Genomic DNA, 22,451 nt, shown 5'->3' with positions numbered 1-22,451 from the left:
AGAATTCTCATGGAGTTAGGATATATTTTGAGGTAGGATGAGAATAAGAGCTTTCTCTGACAGAGGAAATGATATAGCCATGGTTGGACTGGGATTTTCTATGCTGACCAGGCTGGCCCCCAAATCAAAGAGTTCTGCCTGCCTTTGCATCCCAGATGCTGGTGTGAAATCTATGTGCTTTCAACCATGCACAGATGATTCTGTACACAGTGAGATTTCTGAATGCCTTACCCACAAGCCTCTTCACCTGAGCTCTATCTCTGAAACTTACATGGTGGAAGTGGAGATCTAACTCCTGCAAGTAACTCTTTGCTCTCCGCATGCAATATGGCATTGGCCTTGCCCCAATGAATAAATAAATATGTATAATAAGTTTCTTTAAATAGGATTTTTTTTAGAATTAGAATATTTGGAACTTATGTATAATGATGTACACTGTATTCATACATATATTATTAACTTAGAGATATCAGATTTCATTTAAATTTGTAAGAGATATTGGATGTTTCCCACACTAATACTGACCTCTAACATGGCATAAAATTGAATTGCACCAATTGGATGCATTCTTTATATAAACATAGAAGCAAGCAAGAAGTACAGGCAAATGACACAGGGGATAGAGCATGCTGTACAGCTCCTCAGGCCCATGGTTATCATGTTGGATCTACAAATCCTATCTCCAAGGACTTCTCACCATTACATGAATGTATAAATCCACACACACGTTACATCCATGCACACACAGAGTCATATAAATGAATTGAATTTTAAACTTTAGCTGACAAGGAGGCAAAGTCAGGAAGTGTGTCTTGTAGTGTTAGGTCTTTGAAGATAAAGGCTGGAAAAACACTTGACCAAAATGGTGCAAACAATTGCAGCTCTCAATATAATAACACTCCACTGCTTTACTCATAATGCCATACTATCTGTATAGCAGAAATAACACTTTGAGATAAGTGCTTCATTGTACTTTTAAAATACACAGACACTGAGAGAGAGGGAAGTTAAGCTAGTTGGTCAGTTTCTGCACAGCTGTTATATGCCTAGGTCACTGGTGAAGCCTTCTGCTTGTCACTGCTAACTCATATGAAAAGACCACAGACATAAAATTTAACATATTCATCCATGATATGACTAGATAATTTTAATTCCTGTCTAAATCAAGGAAGTAATGATGAAAAACGTGTTCTGTTGATTATGCTGCTGTAAAAATAAAATAGATTGATTATTGAAATTCATCATAAAGAGCACTTGCTTCTGTCAACACATTCTTGTGGTAGTGGGCCACTGCTTTATTCTTTGTTGGGCAAAATGGAGCTCAAAGCCATGAGTAGGTAGGCCAGCCTGGCTGGCTACCTACACATGACTTCTAGTTATCAGCATGTTCTTCACTGCCTGGTTCTTTGTTTACAAGGTCACTTCCACCAAGTACACATGTGATATTTACAAAGAGTCCGCCATCTCCTTGGTGGCCCCAGTCTTCCTGAGCTTTGAAGTTTTCTTTCTCCTTCTTGGGGTTAGCATCTACATATGAGTCCCCAAGGGCATCCAAGAGTCAGCTTTTATAAAATATGTTTTACTATTTCTTGGTGTTTCCACTTATTGTTTACAATGAAGGCAGGTGTGTGAGAAGCAAAAAAGAAAGAGAAGAGGAATTCATAATAAAGATTGGAAACGTTAAGTTGACAATAGTTATCTGAATGTCTTTTATGAAGTAGGTATTCTGTGAGTGTCTGGAAGGCAGAGAGGAAGTGTAAGATGGAGCAGACAGCAAAGAACCAGCCAAGAATTGCAAAACTGGAGCTACAAGTTTAAGACAAGTATTACATGTTTAGGCAGAGGTGATAACTGGAGCAGTTCAAAAACAGATTATTTATTGTCAAAATAAATGTCATTACAGAGCCAAAAATCATCCCAGGGAACACACTAATGCTGAAGTGACTGAATATCACAGTAAGTTTAAAATCCTAAATAAGGTGAAGGTTGATAGAACAAAGTGAGTAAGAACAGTAAGGAGCATGTATGACCATGTGGCCATCTATCCACATGATACAACTCACAGACTATATGAAGCTCAAGAAGAAGGAAGACCAAGTGTGGATGCTTTAGTCCTTCCTAGAAGGGGGAACAAAATACTCACAGGAGGAAATACTGAGCAGAGACCGAGGAAAAGACTATCCAAAGATTGCCACACCGGTGATCCATTCCATATACAGAAATCAAACCCAGATACTATTGTAACAACAAAAAGTGCTTGCTGACAAAAGCATGATATAGTTGTCTCTTGAGAGGATCTGCCAGAGCCTGACAAATACAGATGCAGATGCTTGCAGCCAACGATTGGACTGAACACGGGGTCCCCAATGGAGGAGTTAGGTAAAGGACTGAAGAGCTGAAGGAGTTTGCAACCCCATAGGAAGAACAATATCAACCAACCAGACATGCTAGAGCTCCCAGGGACTAAACCACTAACTAAAGAGTACACATGGAGCGCGACCCATGGCTCCAGCCACATATGTTGCAGAGGATGGCCTTGTGGGAGAAGCCCTTGGTTCTGTTGAAGGCTTGATGTCCCACTGTAGGGGAATGCGAGGCTGGAGTGAACGGGTTGGGGAATACCCTCATAGAAGCAGGGGAAGGGGCGGTTGGATGGGGGTTTCTGAAGGGGTAACTAGGAAGGGGGATAACATATGAAATGTAAATAAACAAAATATCCAATAGAAAAAAAAGAATGAAGGAATTATGGAGTCTGGAAATTCCCAGAGTCTCAATGCCAGCAAAGACAGTTGAGAGCATAAAACATTATCTAGCCCAGTTTACCCTTGCTTATATAAATATATAATTTATCATATTTATTAAATGAGTTTTCTTAACTATTATGTAAAAATGTAAAGTCATACATACTAATGCAAAACAGTATGATATTTTGAAATATATGTATATACATGCACACACATTGTTTCATATATAAATCAGGCTAATAGCATATTTCTTATTAAATAGTTCAAAGTCTTTTCTTTGATCTTTTGGAAACAACACATTCAATTATTGTTATTGCTTCAAAAATAAATTCACAGGAGAAAATAAACTACAAAGTTTTATGTGATGCATTTTAAAATTCCTAGGTATACTTTTCAATCAAATTTAACTGGAATTGTGTCCAAAATAGCTTCTTTTAGTTTCCTGAATGCTGCTGTACTCTGGTGACATGCCCTTGTACTTCAAAAGACATAGTGGCCACACCTTCACTATGGAGCTGAAACTCAGCTCTAATCAGGCTCCATTTTGAGTAGTCATTGGCTCATGGGACTAAAGTTATTTTTTAGAACAAGTGGATGAGATTGAATTAAGCGATTTCTGGTGACTTTTAACAGAACTCCTGAGTGTGTTGTGCATCTACTAAAATTAGTCCACTAATAAGCATATTCTTTGAAATTTTATTTTATGAATGGAGAGTGCTTATAACTTCATTTATCCTTTATTAGTAATTGTTTGGTTTTCCTGAAATTTTAAATGTGTCTCTTCCCTCATCTAGGGTGGAGTTAATGGATTGACTGGAGATCTAGAATTTGGAGAAAATGGAGGTAACCCCAATGTCCACTTTGAAATCCTTGGAACCAACTATGGAGAAGAACTTGGCAGGGGTGTCCGGAAAGTAAGCCTGAACTTGTTACAATTTCTTTTCTCTATACTGTTGTGGTTTTGCAATATAATTCTCTGCAATGTGATCACAGTATCATTAAAATGCATGTGAGCAGGAGTAAGGAAGGAGAGCACTCCTTAGACAGACAGTTGGGCGTTTGGAGTAGATACATAAGTACATGGAACAATTAGTTAGATTCATACCTTAGAATAATTTAACTGAAGAGAAATAACATAGTTCTTCCCTATTGAAATTGTATCACCTTTCAGTCATTGCGTTAATGCCTTTTTGAAATACTAAATTAAATATTTAGACAAAGCCTAGCTGTTTGATTTTTAGTTTGTGATATGCACATCAGAAAAAGTGTTTGAGTAACTTTAATACAATAGCATTGAAAGTCAGCTACAGAAAGTGACATTATAGTAGAATTTTGTGTCTGGCCTGGAGCCAGGAGATTATACTTTACAGGAAATGATCCTTAGTATATTCTGCAGATCATGTAATGAGGCAGCTAGGTACCAATAAAGGATGTTTGACAGAATACCATGATGATAGCTCTCTCAAGGAGAATTATGATAGTCCTCGGAGAAATGACTTCTTTGTACTTTGAACCTGCCATTTTTCAACAGTTTTATAGGGGAAAACTGCAGGTAAGTTTGCATACAGAGCTGATACCAGTAAAGGTCTGGGTGTCTGATGTTGACTATGTTGAGGGTAACTGGCTCTAGATATGCTTCAAAATAAAAGTAGTGACTGGAAAAACCCAGACTCACTCCCTCAGTTGCAAGCCTGGTACTGTACTCCAAATTTAATGTGAACATTGGGTTATTTCTTTATCACCCAATGAAGCAAAATTTGCCAGTATTCAGTCTTGTCTTCAGTCTTACATATTCTCTTTCCAGCTTCTAAAGTTCTACCTTGTTTGCCTGTTTCATCCTTGCTTTGGCATGTAGTAGAAATACATTAATTTATTTTGTTTAACTTTTTCAATTATATAAATATGCTATAATTTATTACACTGTTTACACAGTAAGGCAGTTGCAGTGTTCATACATATATTTATTAACGATATACTATTGTACTTGTGCATATATTTTTGTGTGGAACAGTAGAATTACAATAGAAGATACATTACTGGATATCATCAAACCCGTTATTGAAATACGTCAATTTTCACTGACCAGAGCATCATAAGTAAGTTCTTGCCATCACATGAGTGAAACTCATCCTGATTTGTCAGACGTCTAAGCTTCATGTAATGTCTTGATACAGTCAAACATCTTTTGGTTTCTCTTTAAATTCTCTGCCTATAAAGCATTCTACTTCCTATTTTGGGCATCTCAGATTTCTCTTTGACTTTATTTTCCTTTCAAGTTTTGTTCTTTCTTTGGTTGTTATCTCTTTAGTAAGAGTGTGTATTATGTGTTTGTGTGTGTGTATGTATGTACTTGGGACTCAGGACAATGGTTAATGGAAATAATTTTGAATGTAGATATATATTTATACTTACATGAACCACATTTTTTGTTATCATCTTGCCTATCTCTCATTGTTACATTGATGATTATGATTTGAGTTTTCTGAAATTGTCCTTTAGTTGGATTTTATGTTGAAGTTAAGCTGAATTAAATGAAATGTATTAGTAAGGTGAGCACTCCAGAGCCATGCATAGTACAAACATACACTAATCACTTGCCATTGACAGACAAATCTTAATTTTTAAGTAACTAAACATTTATTGATGCAAACCTATTTTTAAATTTGTTTCCTTATTCACTTTACCTCCTAATATTAGCTCCCTTCCTCCCAGTATGCCCTCACACTGATCAACACCCCAAATCCTCCCTCCCCTTCTTTTGGGAAGGGGCACCCCCCTCTGGGCATCACTCCATCACTATAACTCCCCTCCCAGGGCACAACAAGGTACTGCAGGACTATGTTCATCCTCTGCTACTGGTGCCAGAAAAGGCTCCAGTTAGGAAAACCCGATCCACTGGCACGCAAACAATAGATTCAGGGACAGCCCTAGCTCTAATTGTTGGAGTACCCACATGAAGGCTGAGCTGCACGTGTGCTAAATATGGACAGGGGGCCTATGTCCAACTTGTGCTCACTCTTTGGTTTGTGATTCTGTCTCTGGGATCCCTCTAGGAGCCATGTTAGTTGACTCTCTTGGTCTTCCTGTGAAGTCCCTCTCTTCTTTGGTCCCTCAATCCTTCCCCCAACTCTTTCATAAGACTCCATGATCTCCATTTTATCTTTGGCTGTGAATCTCCTCATCTCTTTCTATTGGATACTGGGTGAAACCTCTCAGAGGACAGTTATGCTAAGCTCCGGGATGGACAAAGCTTAATGGATGGCATTGTCAGATATTTAAAGAACAAAAATAGAAAACAAATGAAAAGTGAAAAGGTTAACATGTTTTTGCAGAAACGAAATAGCTTTGAAAGATGCAAGGGAGGATCTTTAGAATGTAAATAAATTGAGCATATTTGAATATTAAGACTGTCATTTAAGAGAAACAGATGAAGATAGAACAAAATTATGTTAAGTAATGATTGATTTAAAGTATGAAAATAAAGGGGGAGAATGCAATACAGAAGTAGCTGGTATTCTTAACCTTAAGTGGGGATGGTGTGGCTTACCAGAGTACAAAAGAAGGGGTGAAGAAAGAAGCAAGTCAAGTCCTTAACACAATATGGGTTTGCAGGTATTAAGGAACTAAGGCAATAGTTACTGAATATAATGGGTTTTTTTGCTGGTGAAATCACAGGTTGAGATTATCTACTAAAGGAAAAGGCACCACAGTAGCAAAAGATGTTGGAAATTAGGAAGTCAAAGGAATAAAGTGGCAAACAGGAGACAGAGGGGAATTGCTAGGCAGGGCTGATATCACATCAAAAGACAAAAACAAGCACTTCACTGTAGCAGTAGTCTTGGTTGTGTTTGTCAGCAGCCCTCCGCACACTGAATGAGTTTGACTAATGCAGGCTGGATATTTTTTTAATCAGGTTGCTGTCCTTTCATTTTACTGTTTTTATAGTAATGCAATAAAACAAGTGAGATTAAAGACAATAGTAAGATATGATTAAAGTGACAAAGCTTGAATCCTATCCTAGACTGGGTAACAAAGGCTAAAGAGATAAAGAGACTTTCAGCAACAGAAACAAAGTAAGGTTCAAATAGCTTCATCCTGGATGTGTCTCAAGCTTCTATCATGACATGAGGGAAGTAGGAGAGTCTCTGAGCCAGAAAACTGTGAGAAGAGAGTATCTCAGGATAGGAAGGTTGGGGTGTGTGAATGCTTATGCAGGTGGCAAAAGAGGGCTTCCAGCCTATCAATTCTAGAATTCCTGTGTGTTCTGTAATGGCTGGAACTCAGTGTAGTCACTTTGACCTGTGCGGAATTCAGTGTGGGCTCATTATCTAGCACTAAAGGAACAGTGATGTAAAGACATGAAAGTATGTGTATGTCATTTTCAACTATAACAGATGACCAAGGGAACTGTTCAGATTTCTACACTCTAGCTTCAAAACTGGACTGAAGCTCTCCTAAGTGCAAATACCATACAGATATTCCACTAAAGGTCACTAGAATTCTTATAAATTACTGACTCTAAGGTGCTTTTTATATTGTTGGCACCTTCAAGTGTGAATCCAGATGTGCTGACACACACCTGCAATTACAGCACTGAAAAGGCTGAGGCAAGACAATTGAGAATTTTAGGACTACATCTTCTCAATGAAAGAGACCCAGGGTTAAAGTAATTTTTTTCTCCTTGTTTAAAAAATGGTTAAACATTTCTGGTTTTAATAATTTTTTTCATTTATTCTAAAACTTTACATATTCAGTTAGTGTATATTTGTATGCAAGTATGTGTGTCTATACATGAGTGCATGTGTGTGTGTGTGCGCGTGCATGTGCATGTGTGCACACATGCCTGAACATGTGACCATGAGTACCAGTTGGCACCCCAACATATTTGTTTATAGAGATCATTTTTCCACAGAATCATGAATTTCATAAACTATTTACCTAATAAATTCTGAATCTATGCTGCTTTAAAATCCCTGTGAATGAGTTGGGGAAATGCAGCTTAGTTAATGTGTGGAGCAGCTCCTTCACACAAATATTGGGACAAGCAATAATGCATTCAAAGATGCAAAGAAAGCCTGACCACCCAAATAACTGCAGCAGAGATGTATTAGGTATCCGTCCGGAATTAAAGCTCCAGTCTCTACTACTCTATCCACTTCTCAAAAAGAGTAAATGGCTTTCTAACTGAGGAGCTGTCAAGTTGTCAGGGTTTGTTGTGCAGCCAGAGGCTGAATGCGCATGATGCTCACACACTTATCGCCTCCAGCAGGGATCCTGTCAGATTTCATGAACCGGGCAGAGTGTGTCTGTTAGGATTTGACCACAGATTCGCAATCCTAAATGTTGGATCAGTCTGTGCTGCGTTGGCATTATATGAATGAAGACTTCGTTCCCCTGAGTTCAGTGGGCATGTGAAGACGGGAAATTCTCACTGCCTTCTAACCAAAACAAAGAGCTTTCCGATTTTATGTTTTCTATATATTGTTTTTCCGGGAAGGTGTTTAACTCAGACAATAGTATATTGAAGGTGCATCATGTATCCTTGAGAAAAATTGAAGTGAAACTCAATGCTTGTTTTTGAGGTCATTAAGATTTTCTGTTAATCCTGCACTCGGGCTGTTCTTCCTGATGCTCCATTCCAACCCTGAATTTCCATGAAAATAATTGCAACAGTAACATTGTATAAAGCAACCTAAATCCGAGTTTATAATAGAACTATGTGAAAAGGAAAGCCTATTCAGAATAAAACCATAAAGAATCAATACAGTTTTCCTTAGAGAAGGTATTCTACCGCAACAGCTTTTGTTTGTCTGAATTTTCTTTGTTCTGTTTGCCAATGCCACCCACGTTCTGCTGTGAGGAGCTGAGTTCCAGAATTAACACGTAATGCACTGCCCTAAAGGTCTTCCAACTTTATCATAAAAGGAAAATAAGGCCAGGAAAAGTACATTAAAGCTGCTTCCACAGCCAATCTTAACCAGACCATAATGTTTAGAGCAATGATTCCCTGCCTTCCTAATGCTGTGGCCCTTTAATACAGTTCACATTATTGTGGTGACCCCCAACCATACAATTATTTTGTTGTTACTTCATCCCCCTTACATATAATTTATAAAAACAATACATTTAATTTTATTGCCTTCTGTTGGATTAAGCCTTCAAAAACACTTTGGTATCACAAAATCACATGATTTCCGAGTAACTTCATACTTTATAGAATGCTATAGTGTGTTATAACGTAAAGAATATTGATCACAGTCATCACCTGTGAAGAAGGAAGTTCTATTGGTTTGTTGTTGTTTTGTTTTGTTTTGTTGAAGTGTGGGCTATGAGAAGGTCTCTGCTTTTAAGATGCTCCACGTGCGATGGCTGGAGGGTGCAGAACGTAGCTACATGTTCTGAAGTCTAGGTTTTCTCTGCCTTTTCTAGAAGACTAACTTGCTCTTTCATTAAGATTGCATCTGCAGCAGTCTAGTTTCAGTACTGCCTCTTAAAGATAGAGGAAACCATCACTTTTGGAGTTTGGGATGAGGTGACTCTTCCATAATGCAGCAGAGATACCTGACAGAGCTGAATTCTAATGCCAGGTTTTGATAGACAAAGGAACATCTGTCTGGAAGGACTAGGAAAATAACAAAACGTTGCTTAATGTAGTGACCAACTTTATACAGGATGCCTATATTGTTGTCAAATATTATTTCTAAATTCACTGTTGGATCTTTTGTGAAAAGATTTCTATATGGTAGCCTGAGTAAAAGCCATTTTCACCAATGGGAATGAGGAACATCCAGCCTGTTCCTATTGGGCCCCTCATTGCATTGAAAGGTGGAGGAAGCACAATTCTTTCCATGTTCATCTTGAGAAAATCCTATGTGTGTCTCAGATAAGTATTTTTCATTCTCATATCTCTGATCTCCATGAGAGAAGTACACAGTAGGTCTCAGTTCTTAGGCCTTAAACTAAGAAACGGAGCAAGACCATTGCTCACATGCTTCTCAGGCTTTGAAATTTAGACTGGCATCGTAGCCTATGATCTGGTTCTCCAGCTTACAGATGGCTAATCTTGGTACTTCTTCACATCCATAACTGAATGAACCAATCCTGCATAATATATTTTATATAATATATAATTAAATTTTTTGAATTAATGTATGTGTACGACTATTTTGTCTGAATATATATGTATTCATCTGATGCCTACAGGGGTCGGAGGAAGGTGTCTGATCCCTTGAGAGTGGAGTTACTCTTATTAGTCACCATGTAAGTGCTGGAAATAGACACAGAGTTGTCTAGAACAGCATAATCATATATATGTATATGACTATGTACCAAGAGTATCATGTATGTTATAATTTCTATTTAAAAAACACAATTAATATATATGGCATATGTTGTTTTAATATTTTAATAGAATGGAATGATTACAAGGGGCTGCTGAGATGATTCAGCAGTTGAGAGCACTCATAATCTCTGCAGAGTACCTGGGTTAAATTTCAGCACCCACATGGTGGCTCACAATCATGTAGGTTTTAGATACCCCCTTCAGGCAAACATGTGGTGCATATATATATATATATATATATATATATATATATATATATATATACATATATATATTCAGGCAAAACATTCATACATACACACACACACACACACACACAAGAAGGAACCAAATCAAACCCATTTTTAGTAAAATTTCCATTTTGAATAGGGGTCAAATAAAGTTCCCACATTCTATTTGGCAGAGAGAGAGGGGTACATAGGTAGCTGACATCCAGGTTGGCAAGTTAATGCATAAGATCTTTAACACTCTGGCTCCAATACACAGTTCAGCTCCTTAGTCTGTCCTTTGTCCCAGATCAATCACTAGTGGCTTGATTACAATAAATTCTGTTTTCTGTATTGAATTGGTGTTTAAGTTATGTTGGATTAAAGTGGACCCTGAAACAACAAATAAATAATTTTTTTAAGAAAAAAATAAACCAGCCGGGCGTGGTGGCGCACGCCTTTAATCCCAGCACTCGGAAGGCAGAGGCAGGCGGATTTCTGAGTTCTAGGCCAGCCTGGTCTACAAAGTGAGTTCCAGGACAGCCAGGGCTATACAGAGAAACCCTGTCTCGAAAAACCAAAAAAAAAAAAAAAAAAAAAAGAAAAAAATAAACCATTTTCTGTAAAGTAGCTGCTATTGCTCTGTAAAATGTGAGACACCCTGTGTTCATATAGAGGCTCAACGATTCTTTCAACATCTCTGGTACATGTGCTGAAGTGTTGATTGGTTTGGCCTCAAATAGCATAAAAGATACAGAAGATAAAAGACTTAGTTTCCTTTTTATTCCACTAGAACACACCCAGAATAAACCAGAATGACATCTCCTCATGCCTGATTTTGGAGTCCCCATGCTTGAGACACAGACACACACACACACACTACCAATAAAACTCTATGCAATTCAGATTCATAGATGTAATATAATAGTACTCACTCTCCTGCAAATGAAATGAGTACCTTTTTAACTTTAGCATAAACTGTAGTTGCTGTCCAAGCGTCCATATGAGCACATGGTTCTGTGAGGAAAGCAGACTTTGAATCTGCAGAAATGAGAAGAGTTGCTTATTCAAACCTTGCCCCTTGGTGTGGTTGCATCCATTAAACAGCAGGTATAGAAGCTTATTTCAAAGAGGTGACACATAAACATCTATGGTGCCTGTAAAGAGCCCAAAAGCAAAGCACTTATTCATCTATAAACTCTTAGCAGACCCATGTGATACATTTTGACATTTACAATATCAATAGAAACACAATCTTGAGGGATTTCCAATGTACCAAGACTCCTAGCATTCACACCCTCTGATAGATTGCAGTCAGATGTTTGAGTGAACAGCTTCCTTATTTTCTCAGCCTCATCTGGTTTTCTTAAGGGGATTATAAATTATCCTTTTACAGGGCTGCATTATATACACTGATGATAAGAATAACTTTACGCAGTCCTAGGCACACAATCTGATAACATTTACCAGGACTCATTTGTTTGGGATAAGAGTAGCGTCGACTGTTCGAAGTAATAGTGTGTTTGTATTGATGATGAGGCATGTTAGTCAGGGTTTTGGCAGCAGCTGCTTACTGCTTTCTTTCTGTTTCTCCCCCCACCCCACTTCAGTAATATTATCATTTCTTAAAATCAGTGTATCTGATATAAAAATATATATATTAAGAAAAATATTAATTAAGATTAAGTGAGAAAGACTAGTTTATTAGGCTTAGGGGTTGCTTAAATGTGCATTCTTCCCCCTTTAAAATTTCTATCATTAATTTCTTCCTTCAGAAACGATACTAGATTACAATAGGAACAATCACCCCATATTCTTGCTGCTCCACAGAACAGGATGTTGGTTTTATGGCGGAATGTGCCGTATGCTATTACTACATACATGATGCTACCTATAGGCTATGTTATACACAATAGAGCTATGCTACTTAGAATGTAGCTTGCATTTCCAAAAACCCTGGAGAGTTTTCCTTCGTGACTGTGACCTGATTGTGTATTTATCATTATAATGCTGTTATAAAGACAGGACATTCAGAAGTATAAAGTTTGTAAACACATAAATACTTTTATTGAGACTTTAAATCCATACCCAAAATTAAAATGAACAAAATCTATTTACACAAAGGTAAGTAGTTTTGAATATGTAGACTTCCGTCTTTACTGACGCCTTTGAAAGGCATGTAGATATGCTGCTTAGAAAAGGAGCATTGATTTCTAGCTGTGGGGCAAAAAATTAGTATTTCTATCCTCTAGTTTCACCGTTATTCTGTGGTAAGGTATAGTTTTCTTAATTTTAGTGGGGTGTATGTTGAGTGAAGAAAATGCTAATCAAACTTATTTAAAGTCAGAAAGGATTATCAGAAACAATATATGATTTCTTATTCTAATATCACTTTGCAGTTGTAGATGATTTTTGAAGACCTGTTTTCTGAGTGGGCACAGGGGTCATTTTATCGATACTCAAAATAGTATCTACACCACTAGGCTATCCAATGTGTTAGGTTATGAGAAGCAAAACTGTAATATTTTAACAATATACAGTTCTATCCAGTAAATATTCCAGATGTTAAAAATTGACAATGTCATTACAACATGACAATTTTATTCTTACCTTTATTTTCTATTATTGTGTGTACATATGCTTGACATGTATGTGAGCACACATCATTTTTTTTTTTTCGGACAAACTCCAATTTCCAATGCCAGTTTTCAAGTTGATAATTTCAAGGTAGTAAATGAATTTATTCTGAAAGAAAGTCGCAGTAGTATGACCTTATATATATATAAGACCTTATGTATATATATATATATATATGTGTGTGATCTACAATTATGCCTGTGAGTTTACTGATGCTTATGTGTATTCTGACTTACACTTCACCCTCTGCCATTCAGCCTTAGACACACTCATTTAACTAAGGCTAAAAAATATCATTGTAAAAATTGTTATTTACTCTATCAGCATGTCCACAGGAATTGTAAAAATTTTTCTTTTAAATTTGTTATTGAAAATAGATTTTTTTCTCATGCAATATATGCTGATTATAACTCCCCCAAAACTCCTTCCAGATTCTCTCTACTTTGCAACTCACTGAAATTTATACCTTTGTTTCTTTCTCTCTCCCTTACCTTCTCGTTCTCTCTCCCTATCCCACGCTTTCTCCCCCTCTCATATTAGAATATAAACAGGAATCCAGAATAATAATAGCACAATAAAATAAAAATGAAGCATAAGAGACCAAAAAGAAAAAAATATAAAACAGAAAAAAAATAAAAAAAGAGCAAAGAAAGACACAAGAAACACATACAGAAGCTGAGAGAGATACATTCTCACACAGAGAAAACCCACAAAAACAAAGCCATAATGTAGAAGCAAAGATCTCTCTGGGGAAAAAATTATCCACACATAGATTTGTGGGAAAAAATACCATTGAGTTTGTTTTATGTTGTTCGTCTACTGCTTGGCATGGGACCTATATTTTAGTGTGGATTGTATACCCAATGAGACTTCATTGGAGAAAATTAATTTTTCCTTTGAGAGCAGTTAACAACTGGAGATAGCTTCTAGGTCAGGGATGCCTACTTCCCCTCTGAGCACTGGGATTGCAATAGTCCCGGACCTCTGCAAGTTTCGTGTGCTTCCACAGTCTCTGTGAGTTCATGTGTATCAGTCCTGTTGTTTCGAGAAGGTCTTATTTCATGGTGGCTTTCATCCTCACTGATTCTTAACCATTTTACATCCCCTCTTTTGAAGAGTTCCCTGAGCCTTACGGAAAGGGATTTGATGAAGACAATTCATTTAGGACTGAATGTTCCAAGGTCGCTCATTCCCTGCACATTGTCTAGTTGTGGGTCTTTTCGTTGTTGAGTCAGATTCTAATATGAGTATAGCAGACTGTTGCTCAGAGCCACTTTATTCTTACATTCCTTTAGCAGAACTGTCATACCTGACTTTCCTGTAGAAACACTGTCTAGACAATATATAGTCTCAGGGTCTTGGCCACTTGGGCAGTTCCAGGAATGGGTTGCAACCCCTGTAGTAGAACTGAATTCTCATCAGACTGTATGCTCTAGTTATACCAGTGTATCTTGTAGGCTAGTCACCATAAAACTGTCTATGCATTATATCAATAATCTTACCAAGTTGTACTCTAAGCTAGTGTTATGCAGATCTACTTTCAATATGCGATAAAGACACTGCATAAGAACTTTGACAGCACTTTATCAATTATAGTGATTCAAACACATTGAAGGGCTTTATGTTCTTTGGCAGTAATTTTGATTTTTAAAATGCAGTAAATATGCTATTTCAGGATTACTAAATTTTATTCTCAGAGCAAACTAGCACTTCTGAAGTTGTTTTTTAATAATCAAGAGTGAGAAGTGAGTCCTATTTTAGCATAATTCAACAAACAACTTGGATTAATGTGGGCCACACTTTGAGATATGTAATTAATAAAATAAAGGCATCTGTCTGAATCTAATCACCAGGAGTAAGGGACTGGCTCCTCCTGATGAGAATGGCTCTCATCTCTCAGACACTTCTGAAGCATTATTCAGTCAGAAGCTGCAGAAGGTTGTACTACCCTGGAGTACCTGAATAAAAGCAGTTTTGTGCTTTAAATGGAAATGTATTGAAAACGCTTTGCCGGGGAATTTCTTCCTTTTACTCTTTCAAGGTTGATATGATTCGTATCCTGGACTAAGATGAGAAATCATTCAGTCCCAGGTTCAGACGTTTCAGAGCCACTGATTGTAGTCATTCGGAGCAATGACACGATTTGAATAAGTACACTTTCCATTAAGCAGGAGACAATTTTTGTTCAGGTCCATGGAAAATTGTCATACTCCTCCCTCTCATGAAGAACACATTGTATTAATGTATAATTTTCCTTGGAAAGAAAATTGGAAAGTGTGCAATTATTTTTAGGAGAAACACAGCATTTGTAATGTAGGCATGGGTTCTCATTCTAAATGACTTTAAGGACAACCATAGAGTAATTTCACCTTCTTTGCTTTTCTCTAGTCTCAGCAGTTTCTGGTTCCTAAACACCATTCATTTTCTGTTCATATAGTATTAGTTGAATTGATTATACAATATCTACTGCACTTTGTATTTTATTTTCTTATGAGGTGGATCTATGTTTTAAAATACAGAAACATGGAAGATCATATGCCCCAGTACAGAGGAATGCCAGGGCCAAGAAGCAGGAGTGGGTGGGTTGGGGAGCAGGGCGGGGGGAGGGTATAGGGGACTTTTGGGATAGCATTTGAAATGTAAATGAAGAAAATATCTAATAAAAAATGAAAAAAAATCGTTTAATAGGAAACATTCTTGATTTACCCGGACCATTTGAGGGGAACCCAAAATGGAGATAAAACAGCGAACTTGATGTGACATCATATTATGTCATGTATGTATACTCCAAATAACAACATGTATGGAGTGAGGAGTTTGGAGAGCTTAAGGACTTGGCCAGGAAACCTTTAGTTTGTTAGGGGGATGAACAATGATGTCCCACCAGGCTGTGCCCTTCCCTTCACACAGTGATATACAAGTGAAGGTCTGTGCACTTTTTTTCATTGAAGGTACAGAATCCCTATCCAAATCTATTTATAGTTATAGTTTTACCACATTTATTTAACAAATACAAACCTAGTCAGATACATTTTATATGAGCTATGTGTACTGTGTGTCCTGACATAAAAGACATAGAAACAAAATATCCTGACACTCCATTGGGTCTTAGGTCTTAACAGTAGCTAAGCTTGATGTATAGATGCTACAGTTCATTCAAAACACCAAGGGTTTGTTTCATACATTCATGTTGGGACTACAATATCTTTGAACATCTGACTTTGACAAAATGCTTACTTTTGGTGCCCATGGAATAAACAAGAAATATGAATATTAGCTAAGGCTCAAGGGATTTAAGGTTTTCCAATTAGATTCAATAACATGTAAGAAGTGGAGGATGCCCTTTCTGGTTGTTGAGAAATGTACAAGACAGCTTGCCCCAAGCAATTTGATTTCCGGCTTTAGCAGCATCAATAGCAGAAGTCACATTAAAGCTAAAATGGAGCCAAGAAGCTAACAAAGGTTGTGTTGTCTGCCAAGCCTGGTTGTGGCAATTAGATCTTTAAAAGCAAAGGATTCTGAAATAGAGGCAGTAGGACAGGTGTCCTTCAATGAGATGAAACAACACTGTGTTAGAGGAAGGCCCCTAGTAAGAAAAGACAAATTACTGTATTGATTAGTCTCTTGATAGTAGCTTTAAAGAAAGGGTAACATTTAGGAAGCATTTTAACTATAATAATGTACATAGTTCTAATTTTAAAACTATTGGGATGCTACACAGAAGGAAATTAAATTTGTAGGAAGTAAACAGAAAATCTATCCTTCATCAATAAAAAAAGAATTTTATTCTATGAATATTAAGCATTTACCAAAAAAATGTTAGAAATGTTAATACAATAGGTATTTGTGGCCTGTCATTATTTTATGATGCTATGTCAATTCTATTTCTTGCATTATGTAAGAAAAGTATACTTCTGTTATTTCCATTTTCTCCAAGTTATTTCTTACTTTAGTGTTAAAAACAAACAAGACAGTCTCTATTTTTTATTGCTAAAAAGAGGATATATAATATAAAAAGTCAAATGTTACTGAATTATAACCTCTAGGTGTAGAATGATGCTTTCATTAATAGCTATGTTCTAATTAATTGCAGGTCACAGTTTTAAAATGTATTTCTATTCTAAAAGCCTGTACTCCATGATGGGGTAGGAACACAGTGTAGCAGTGACATTCATTACTGTTGTCACAAAGACAAACCAAGATAATATAAATAAATTGGACAGAGATAAAGACCAAATTTTTCTCTGGTGGTATAAAAATAAGATGCTTATGATAAAACCTCACCAATATTTCATTAAGGTAAAAAAAACCTGAAAATTTTTGTTGATCCAAGGTCAAAGACAGAAACAATGCTAGAGTTTGCTAAACCATCTATGAAAGTTACTAAAGGAGATAATAAAACTTTGCTATAAAAGAAACTCACGGAAGAATTAAAGAATTTTAGGTTAGAAAGTAAATGATATCAATAGTACTTTAATGTACTCTCTAATGGAAAACATACAGAGCTGATGCAAATATCAGGTGCAATTTAGTATGACAGGGAAAGAGCATGACTTATCAAGACCCCCTCAGTGCCTGGTGGAGCAATCTGAAAGGTAGAATAACTCAACCTGCCAGATGGGTCTACAGAGCATGGCAACCTGCTCTGAGCTTTGTACAGTTGACTGTGAACTACAGCTGGGAAAACCATCTAAACCCAGGGCTGACCATTCTAGCTGTAACTGGCCGCTGCAGTTGGTGCCTGGGCTCACTCATCCATCGGCTTCATTGTTCTTACCAGAAAGCCTGTGTGTAGAATCGGGTAGTAGGAAAAGTTCAGTCACAGCAGTCTACTGGAAGAAGCTGGCACTCGTTCAAGAGTCTTGGAAGTGATGTTCAGACTTCTTACCCTAAAGGCTGCGATGCCAGGAAAGATGAACCTCAGAGAATGCGAGGAACGGGCTAAAGGAATAGAGTCAAGTAAACTAAACATGTCTGCCTAGTTTCTCATTTCACTTGAAGCAGATCTCAATTACACTCTTAAATTACAAATACTTGATCAACTAATATTCTATGAATAAATGAGAACAATTATGATACATTACATACAAAAGAAAAGTAGTTAATTTGTTTTGTTTAACAACCATGTATTTATCATGGTTCTGTAAAGAAGAGAACTGATAGAAGGGATGTATACTGTAGTACTTCATATGAACTAAAAAGCCAGGAGAGAAAATGTGTCTTCATGAGGGCTTTGGTAGCTCCTTCCATGGGTGTTTTGTTCCCAATTCGAAGAAGGGGCACAGTGTCCACACTTTGGTCTTCATTCTTCTTGAGTTTCATGCGGTTAGCAAATTGTATCTTATATCTTGGGTATCCTAAGTTTCTGGGCTAATATCCACTTATCAGTGAGTACATATTGTGTGAGTTCCTTTGTGATTGGGTTACCTCACTCAGGATGATGCCCTCCAGGTCCATCCATTTGCCTAGGAATTTCATAAATTCATTCTTTTTAATAGCTGAGTAGTACTCCATTGTGTAAATGTACCACATTTTCTGTATCCACTCCTCTGTTGAGGGGCATCTGGGTTCTTTCCAGCTTCTGACTATTATAAATAAGGATGCTATGAACATAGTGGAGCATGTGTCCTTCTTACTGGTTGGGACGTCTTCTGGATATATGCCCAGGAGAGGTATTGCGGGATCCTCCGGTAGTACTATGCCCAGATATAGCTGTCTCTTGTGAGACTAGGCCGGGGACTAGCAAACACAGAAGTGGATGCTCACAGTCAGCTATTGGATGGATCACAAGGCCCCCAATGGAGGAGCTAGAGAAAGTACCCAAGGAGCTAAAGGGATCTGCAACCCTATAGGTGGAACAACATTATGAACTAACCAGTACCCCGGAGCTCTTGACTCTAGCTGCATATGTATCAAAAGATGGCCTAGTCAGCCATCACTGGAGAGGCCCATTGGACTTGCAAACTTTATATGCCCCAGTACAGGGGAACGCCAGGGCCAGAAAGTGGGAGTGGGTGGGTAGGGGAGTGAGGGGGGTGTGAGGGACTTTTGGGATAGTATTGGAAATGTAAATGAGGAAAATACATAATAAAATATATTTTTTAAAAAAGAGGGCTTTGGTAGGATGACTTACATCCTTATAGCTTAAGGACTGTATTAGTTATCAGCAATGGCCATTTGCATGCTGGCGAGACTGAGAACCTTTTAACTACTCAGTCCATGAGGATGGAGCCTCAGCATTTCCAGGCAGGCTGGCACTGGAGCTGGAATATTCTTGGACAGTCACTTGGTATTCAGTTCACCTTGAAAGACCTAAGAAGCTGGGTTCTCATGTTAGCCAAGGAAAGCATCAGCAGAGATTGACACACTCATAAGCAAAGGCAGGGAGCCAGTAGCATAGCCTTCCGCTCCGAGCTTTTCATAACTGAGCCATTGTCAGGTGAGGCCCATTCCAGGAGAGTTTTCTCTTTCTTAGTACTTTCCTAACAAATGCTGCTGCAGACCAACCATCAGCAATTTCTCTTCCTTGATTCCAGATCCAATCAATTTGACAATCAAGATTTACCATTTATTACAGGCACCTTGCAGAAGTAAGATTCTGAACTGTAAATGGATTTAGTATCACAAGATTATCAACTCATGATAGCTGCTCTCTGCACAACATGTAAATTAATCACAATTAGGCATCAACATTGGGAAAAGTTAATCTCTCACTAACTAGTATTTCAGGCTGCTGAAGAAGAAACCAGAGAAATAAATACTCTTTTAAAGCAGGAAAATCTTAATTTTTGAAATCACTTCTGTTAAACACAAACATTAGATCTCATCAAGGGCAGATGTCAAATGTATAAATTTAAGTCTTAAGAATTATATTTTACTGAAGAAATTTGGAAACGTAAATGGCAGAAATAAATCCAATGTTCATGACCATGAAAGCTATTGAATCTTTAAGAAAAGTGTTTGCCAGGATATGTTAAAGCACAAGAGGGTGATAATGAAGACGTTCAGTCATGTCTGACCCTACATTTCACCAAAAAAAATGGGGCTGTACTGATCACATAATGAGGCTCTATATCTATATTTTCTTAACTCCTAATTCTATGTCCTAATTGGACTTAGAATAAACACTCCTTTCTTTATTTGTTTTTGTTGTTTTCATTTTTTTTTTATTGAGACTGGGTTTCTCTAGCCCTGGTTGTCCTGGAACTTACTTTGTAGACCAGGTTGGCCTCGAACTCAGAAATCTGCCTGCCTCTGCCTCCCAAGTGCTGGAATTAAAGGCGTGCACCACCATGCCCGGCAAGCACTCCTTTCAAATATGTATATCCCCAGCCTACTGAGATTTCAGTTTTCTCAGTTCTTTGAAGATTCTATTTAATACTAAGGATTTGCATTAGTCAGTTTTCCACTACTATAACACAATAACTGAAGTAATAAACTTACAAAAAAAGAAAAATTAATTTGGCTGACGTTTAGAGATTTGTAGTCCTAATATTTTAAGTGAGAATACAGCAGGTGATCATGGTATGAATGCAAGGTAAAATACAGCCTAGTAGCTTTCCTGGGTACAGGAAAAGGAAAGAGAGTGGTGAGAGACATTGGTGTTCTATATCTTTAAGCCTTGCCCCAGGGAATCTAATTCTTCCTATTAAGCCATAGTTTTGGCAGGGTTTTTTTTTCACCTTGTAATAGAATCAATGCAAAGTAGGAGAACTCCTTTAACACTTGTGTATTTGGAGAACATTCCAGATCCAAACTATAGCAGAAATTTGGAGCTATGTTGTCCCTAGCTTTCACTGTCAACTTCACACAGCCTAGAGGTGTATGATAGGAGATCATTGACTGAAGAATTGCCTTGGTCAAACAGGCCTTTGAGCATGCCTGCAACAACAGTCATGGCCTTGGGGTCAATTGATGCAGTACTGACTCAAAACTGTGGAAGACACCATCCCTAGGCAGGTGGTCCTTGGCTGTATAAAACAGCTACCTAAGCATAAGCCTGAGGAGGAAACCAGAAAGCAAGCCATCATTCTAACCTAATTCCTCTTCCAAGTTCCTGCTTGAATTCCTGCCTCCACTTCCCTCTATAATGGACTATATCCTGGAAGTGTAAGATGGATTAAGCCCTTTCATCTCTTAAGTTTCTTTTGATTATAGTATTTTATCACAGCAACAGAGACCAAACTAGAGTAGGTTTGTGTTTTAAAATAAGTATATTTCTGTTCCCATTGACACTGATAAATGAAGAATAAGAGATTTCGAAAAATAAAACTTCTTGATATTATGATGCCTGTGGTCTGGTACTTTGTATGGGATGCACATGGAACAGTACCTTAGCTATGAGATTATTCTGAATCGGGGCAGATTCTTGTCCTTGGTGCTTTGTGTGAGATTATCTATATACATATAATCTCACATCTATGCAAGACTCTGTTAGCTATGATAGTGTCCTACTTCGAAACACATATTCTCTATGTACATTAATGCTTATTTTAGAATTAAGTTGTCTTCATAATGTAGAGTTTCAACTAGTATTTTGATCAAGTATAATTCCAAAGCTCATTACCTGGAGATCCATCCCATAATCAGCCTCCAAACGCTGACACCATTGCATAAGCTAGCAAAATTTTGCTGAAAGGACCCTGATATAGCTGTCTCTTGTGAGACTATGCCGGGGTCTAGCAAACATAGAAGTGGATGCTCACAGTCAGCTATTGGATGGATCACAGGGCCCCCAATGGAGGAGTTAGAGAAAGTACCCAAGGAGCTGGGGGAATCTGCCACCCTATAGATGGAACAATAATATGAACTATCCAGTACCCTCCCGGAGCTCGTGTCTCTAGCTGCATATGTATCAGAAGATGGCCTAGTTGGCCATCAGTGGAAAGAGAGGCCCATTGGTCATGCAAACTTTATATGCCTCAGTATAGGGCCAAGAAGTGGGAGTGGGTGGGTGGGGGAGTGGGTGGGGGAGGGTGTGGGTACTTTTGGGATAGCATTGGAAATGTAAATGAAATAAACACCTAATTAAAAAAATAATTTTACTTTGGGAACAAGGTTTTCTCTATATTGTAAATAACTTTTAAAAGTTTCCACGTGATCGCTATAGAAGCTACTAGAGCAATTTAGTGTATAAAATTATAAAAAGCACCCTTCCGGTCTGACAAGCACTGGGGTAGCTAGGGCACAGAGTCAGCTGACACCCTCCAGCTACCCATGACACCCACCACGGGATCTTAAGACTTCTGGTGAGTGGAACACAGCATCTGCTCCAATCTCTAAACAGAGACAACTATAACAACTAACTCCAGAGATTACCAGATGGTGAAAGGTAAACGTAATAATCATACTAACAGAAACCAAGACCCCTCACCATCATCAGAAACCAGCACTCCCACTTCACCCATTCCAGGACACCCCAACACACCTGAAAAGCTAGACCCGGATCTAAAAGCATATCTCATGATGATGGTAGAGGACATCAAGAAGGACTTTAATAACACACTTAAAGAAATACAGGAG

At 37.7% G+C, this 22,451-nt stretch overlaps 1 protein-coding gene across 5 annotated transcripts in view; it reads left to right on the top strand.

The window, feature by feature from the left end:
* Grid2 (glutamate ionotropic receptor delta type subunit 2) overlaps positions 1-22,451 on the top strand; it is a 1,534,794-nt gene that overhangs the window by 899,372 nt on the left and 612,971 nt on the right. For all 5 annotated transcript variants that reach the window (XM_029478539.2, XM_021164478.3, XM_029478538.1 and 2 more), the window contains one exon: positions 3,539-3,658. In XM_029478539.2, the coding sequence (XP_029334399.1) occupies positions 3,539-3,658 (120 nt within the window). The remainder of the gene's footprint in view (positions 1-3,538; positions 3,659-22,451) is intronic.

The sequence above is a fragment of the Mus caroli genome, unplaced genomic scaffold, assembly GCF_978045245.1.
Source record: "Mus caroli unplaced genomic scaffold, Mus_caroli_1 scaffold_7, whole genome shotgun sequence".
Taxonomy (NCBI): domain Eukaryota; kingdom Metazoa; phylum Chordata; class Mammalia; order Rodentia; family Muridae; genus Mus; species Mus caroli.
This window is presented reverse-complemented; position numbering and strand designations above follow the sequence as displayed.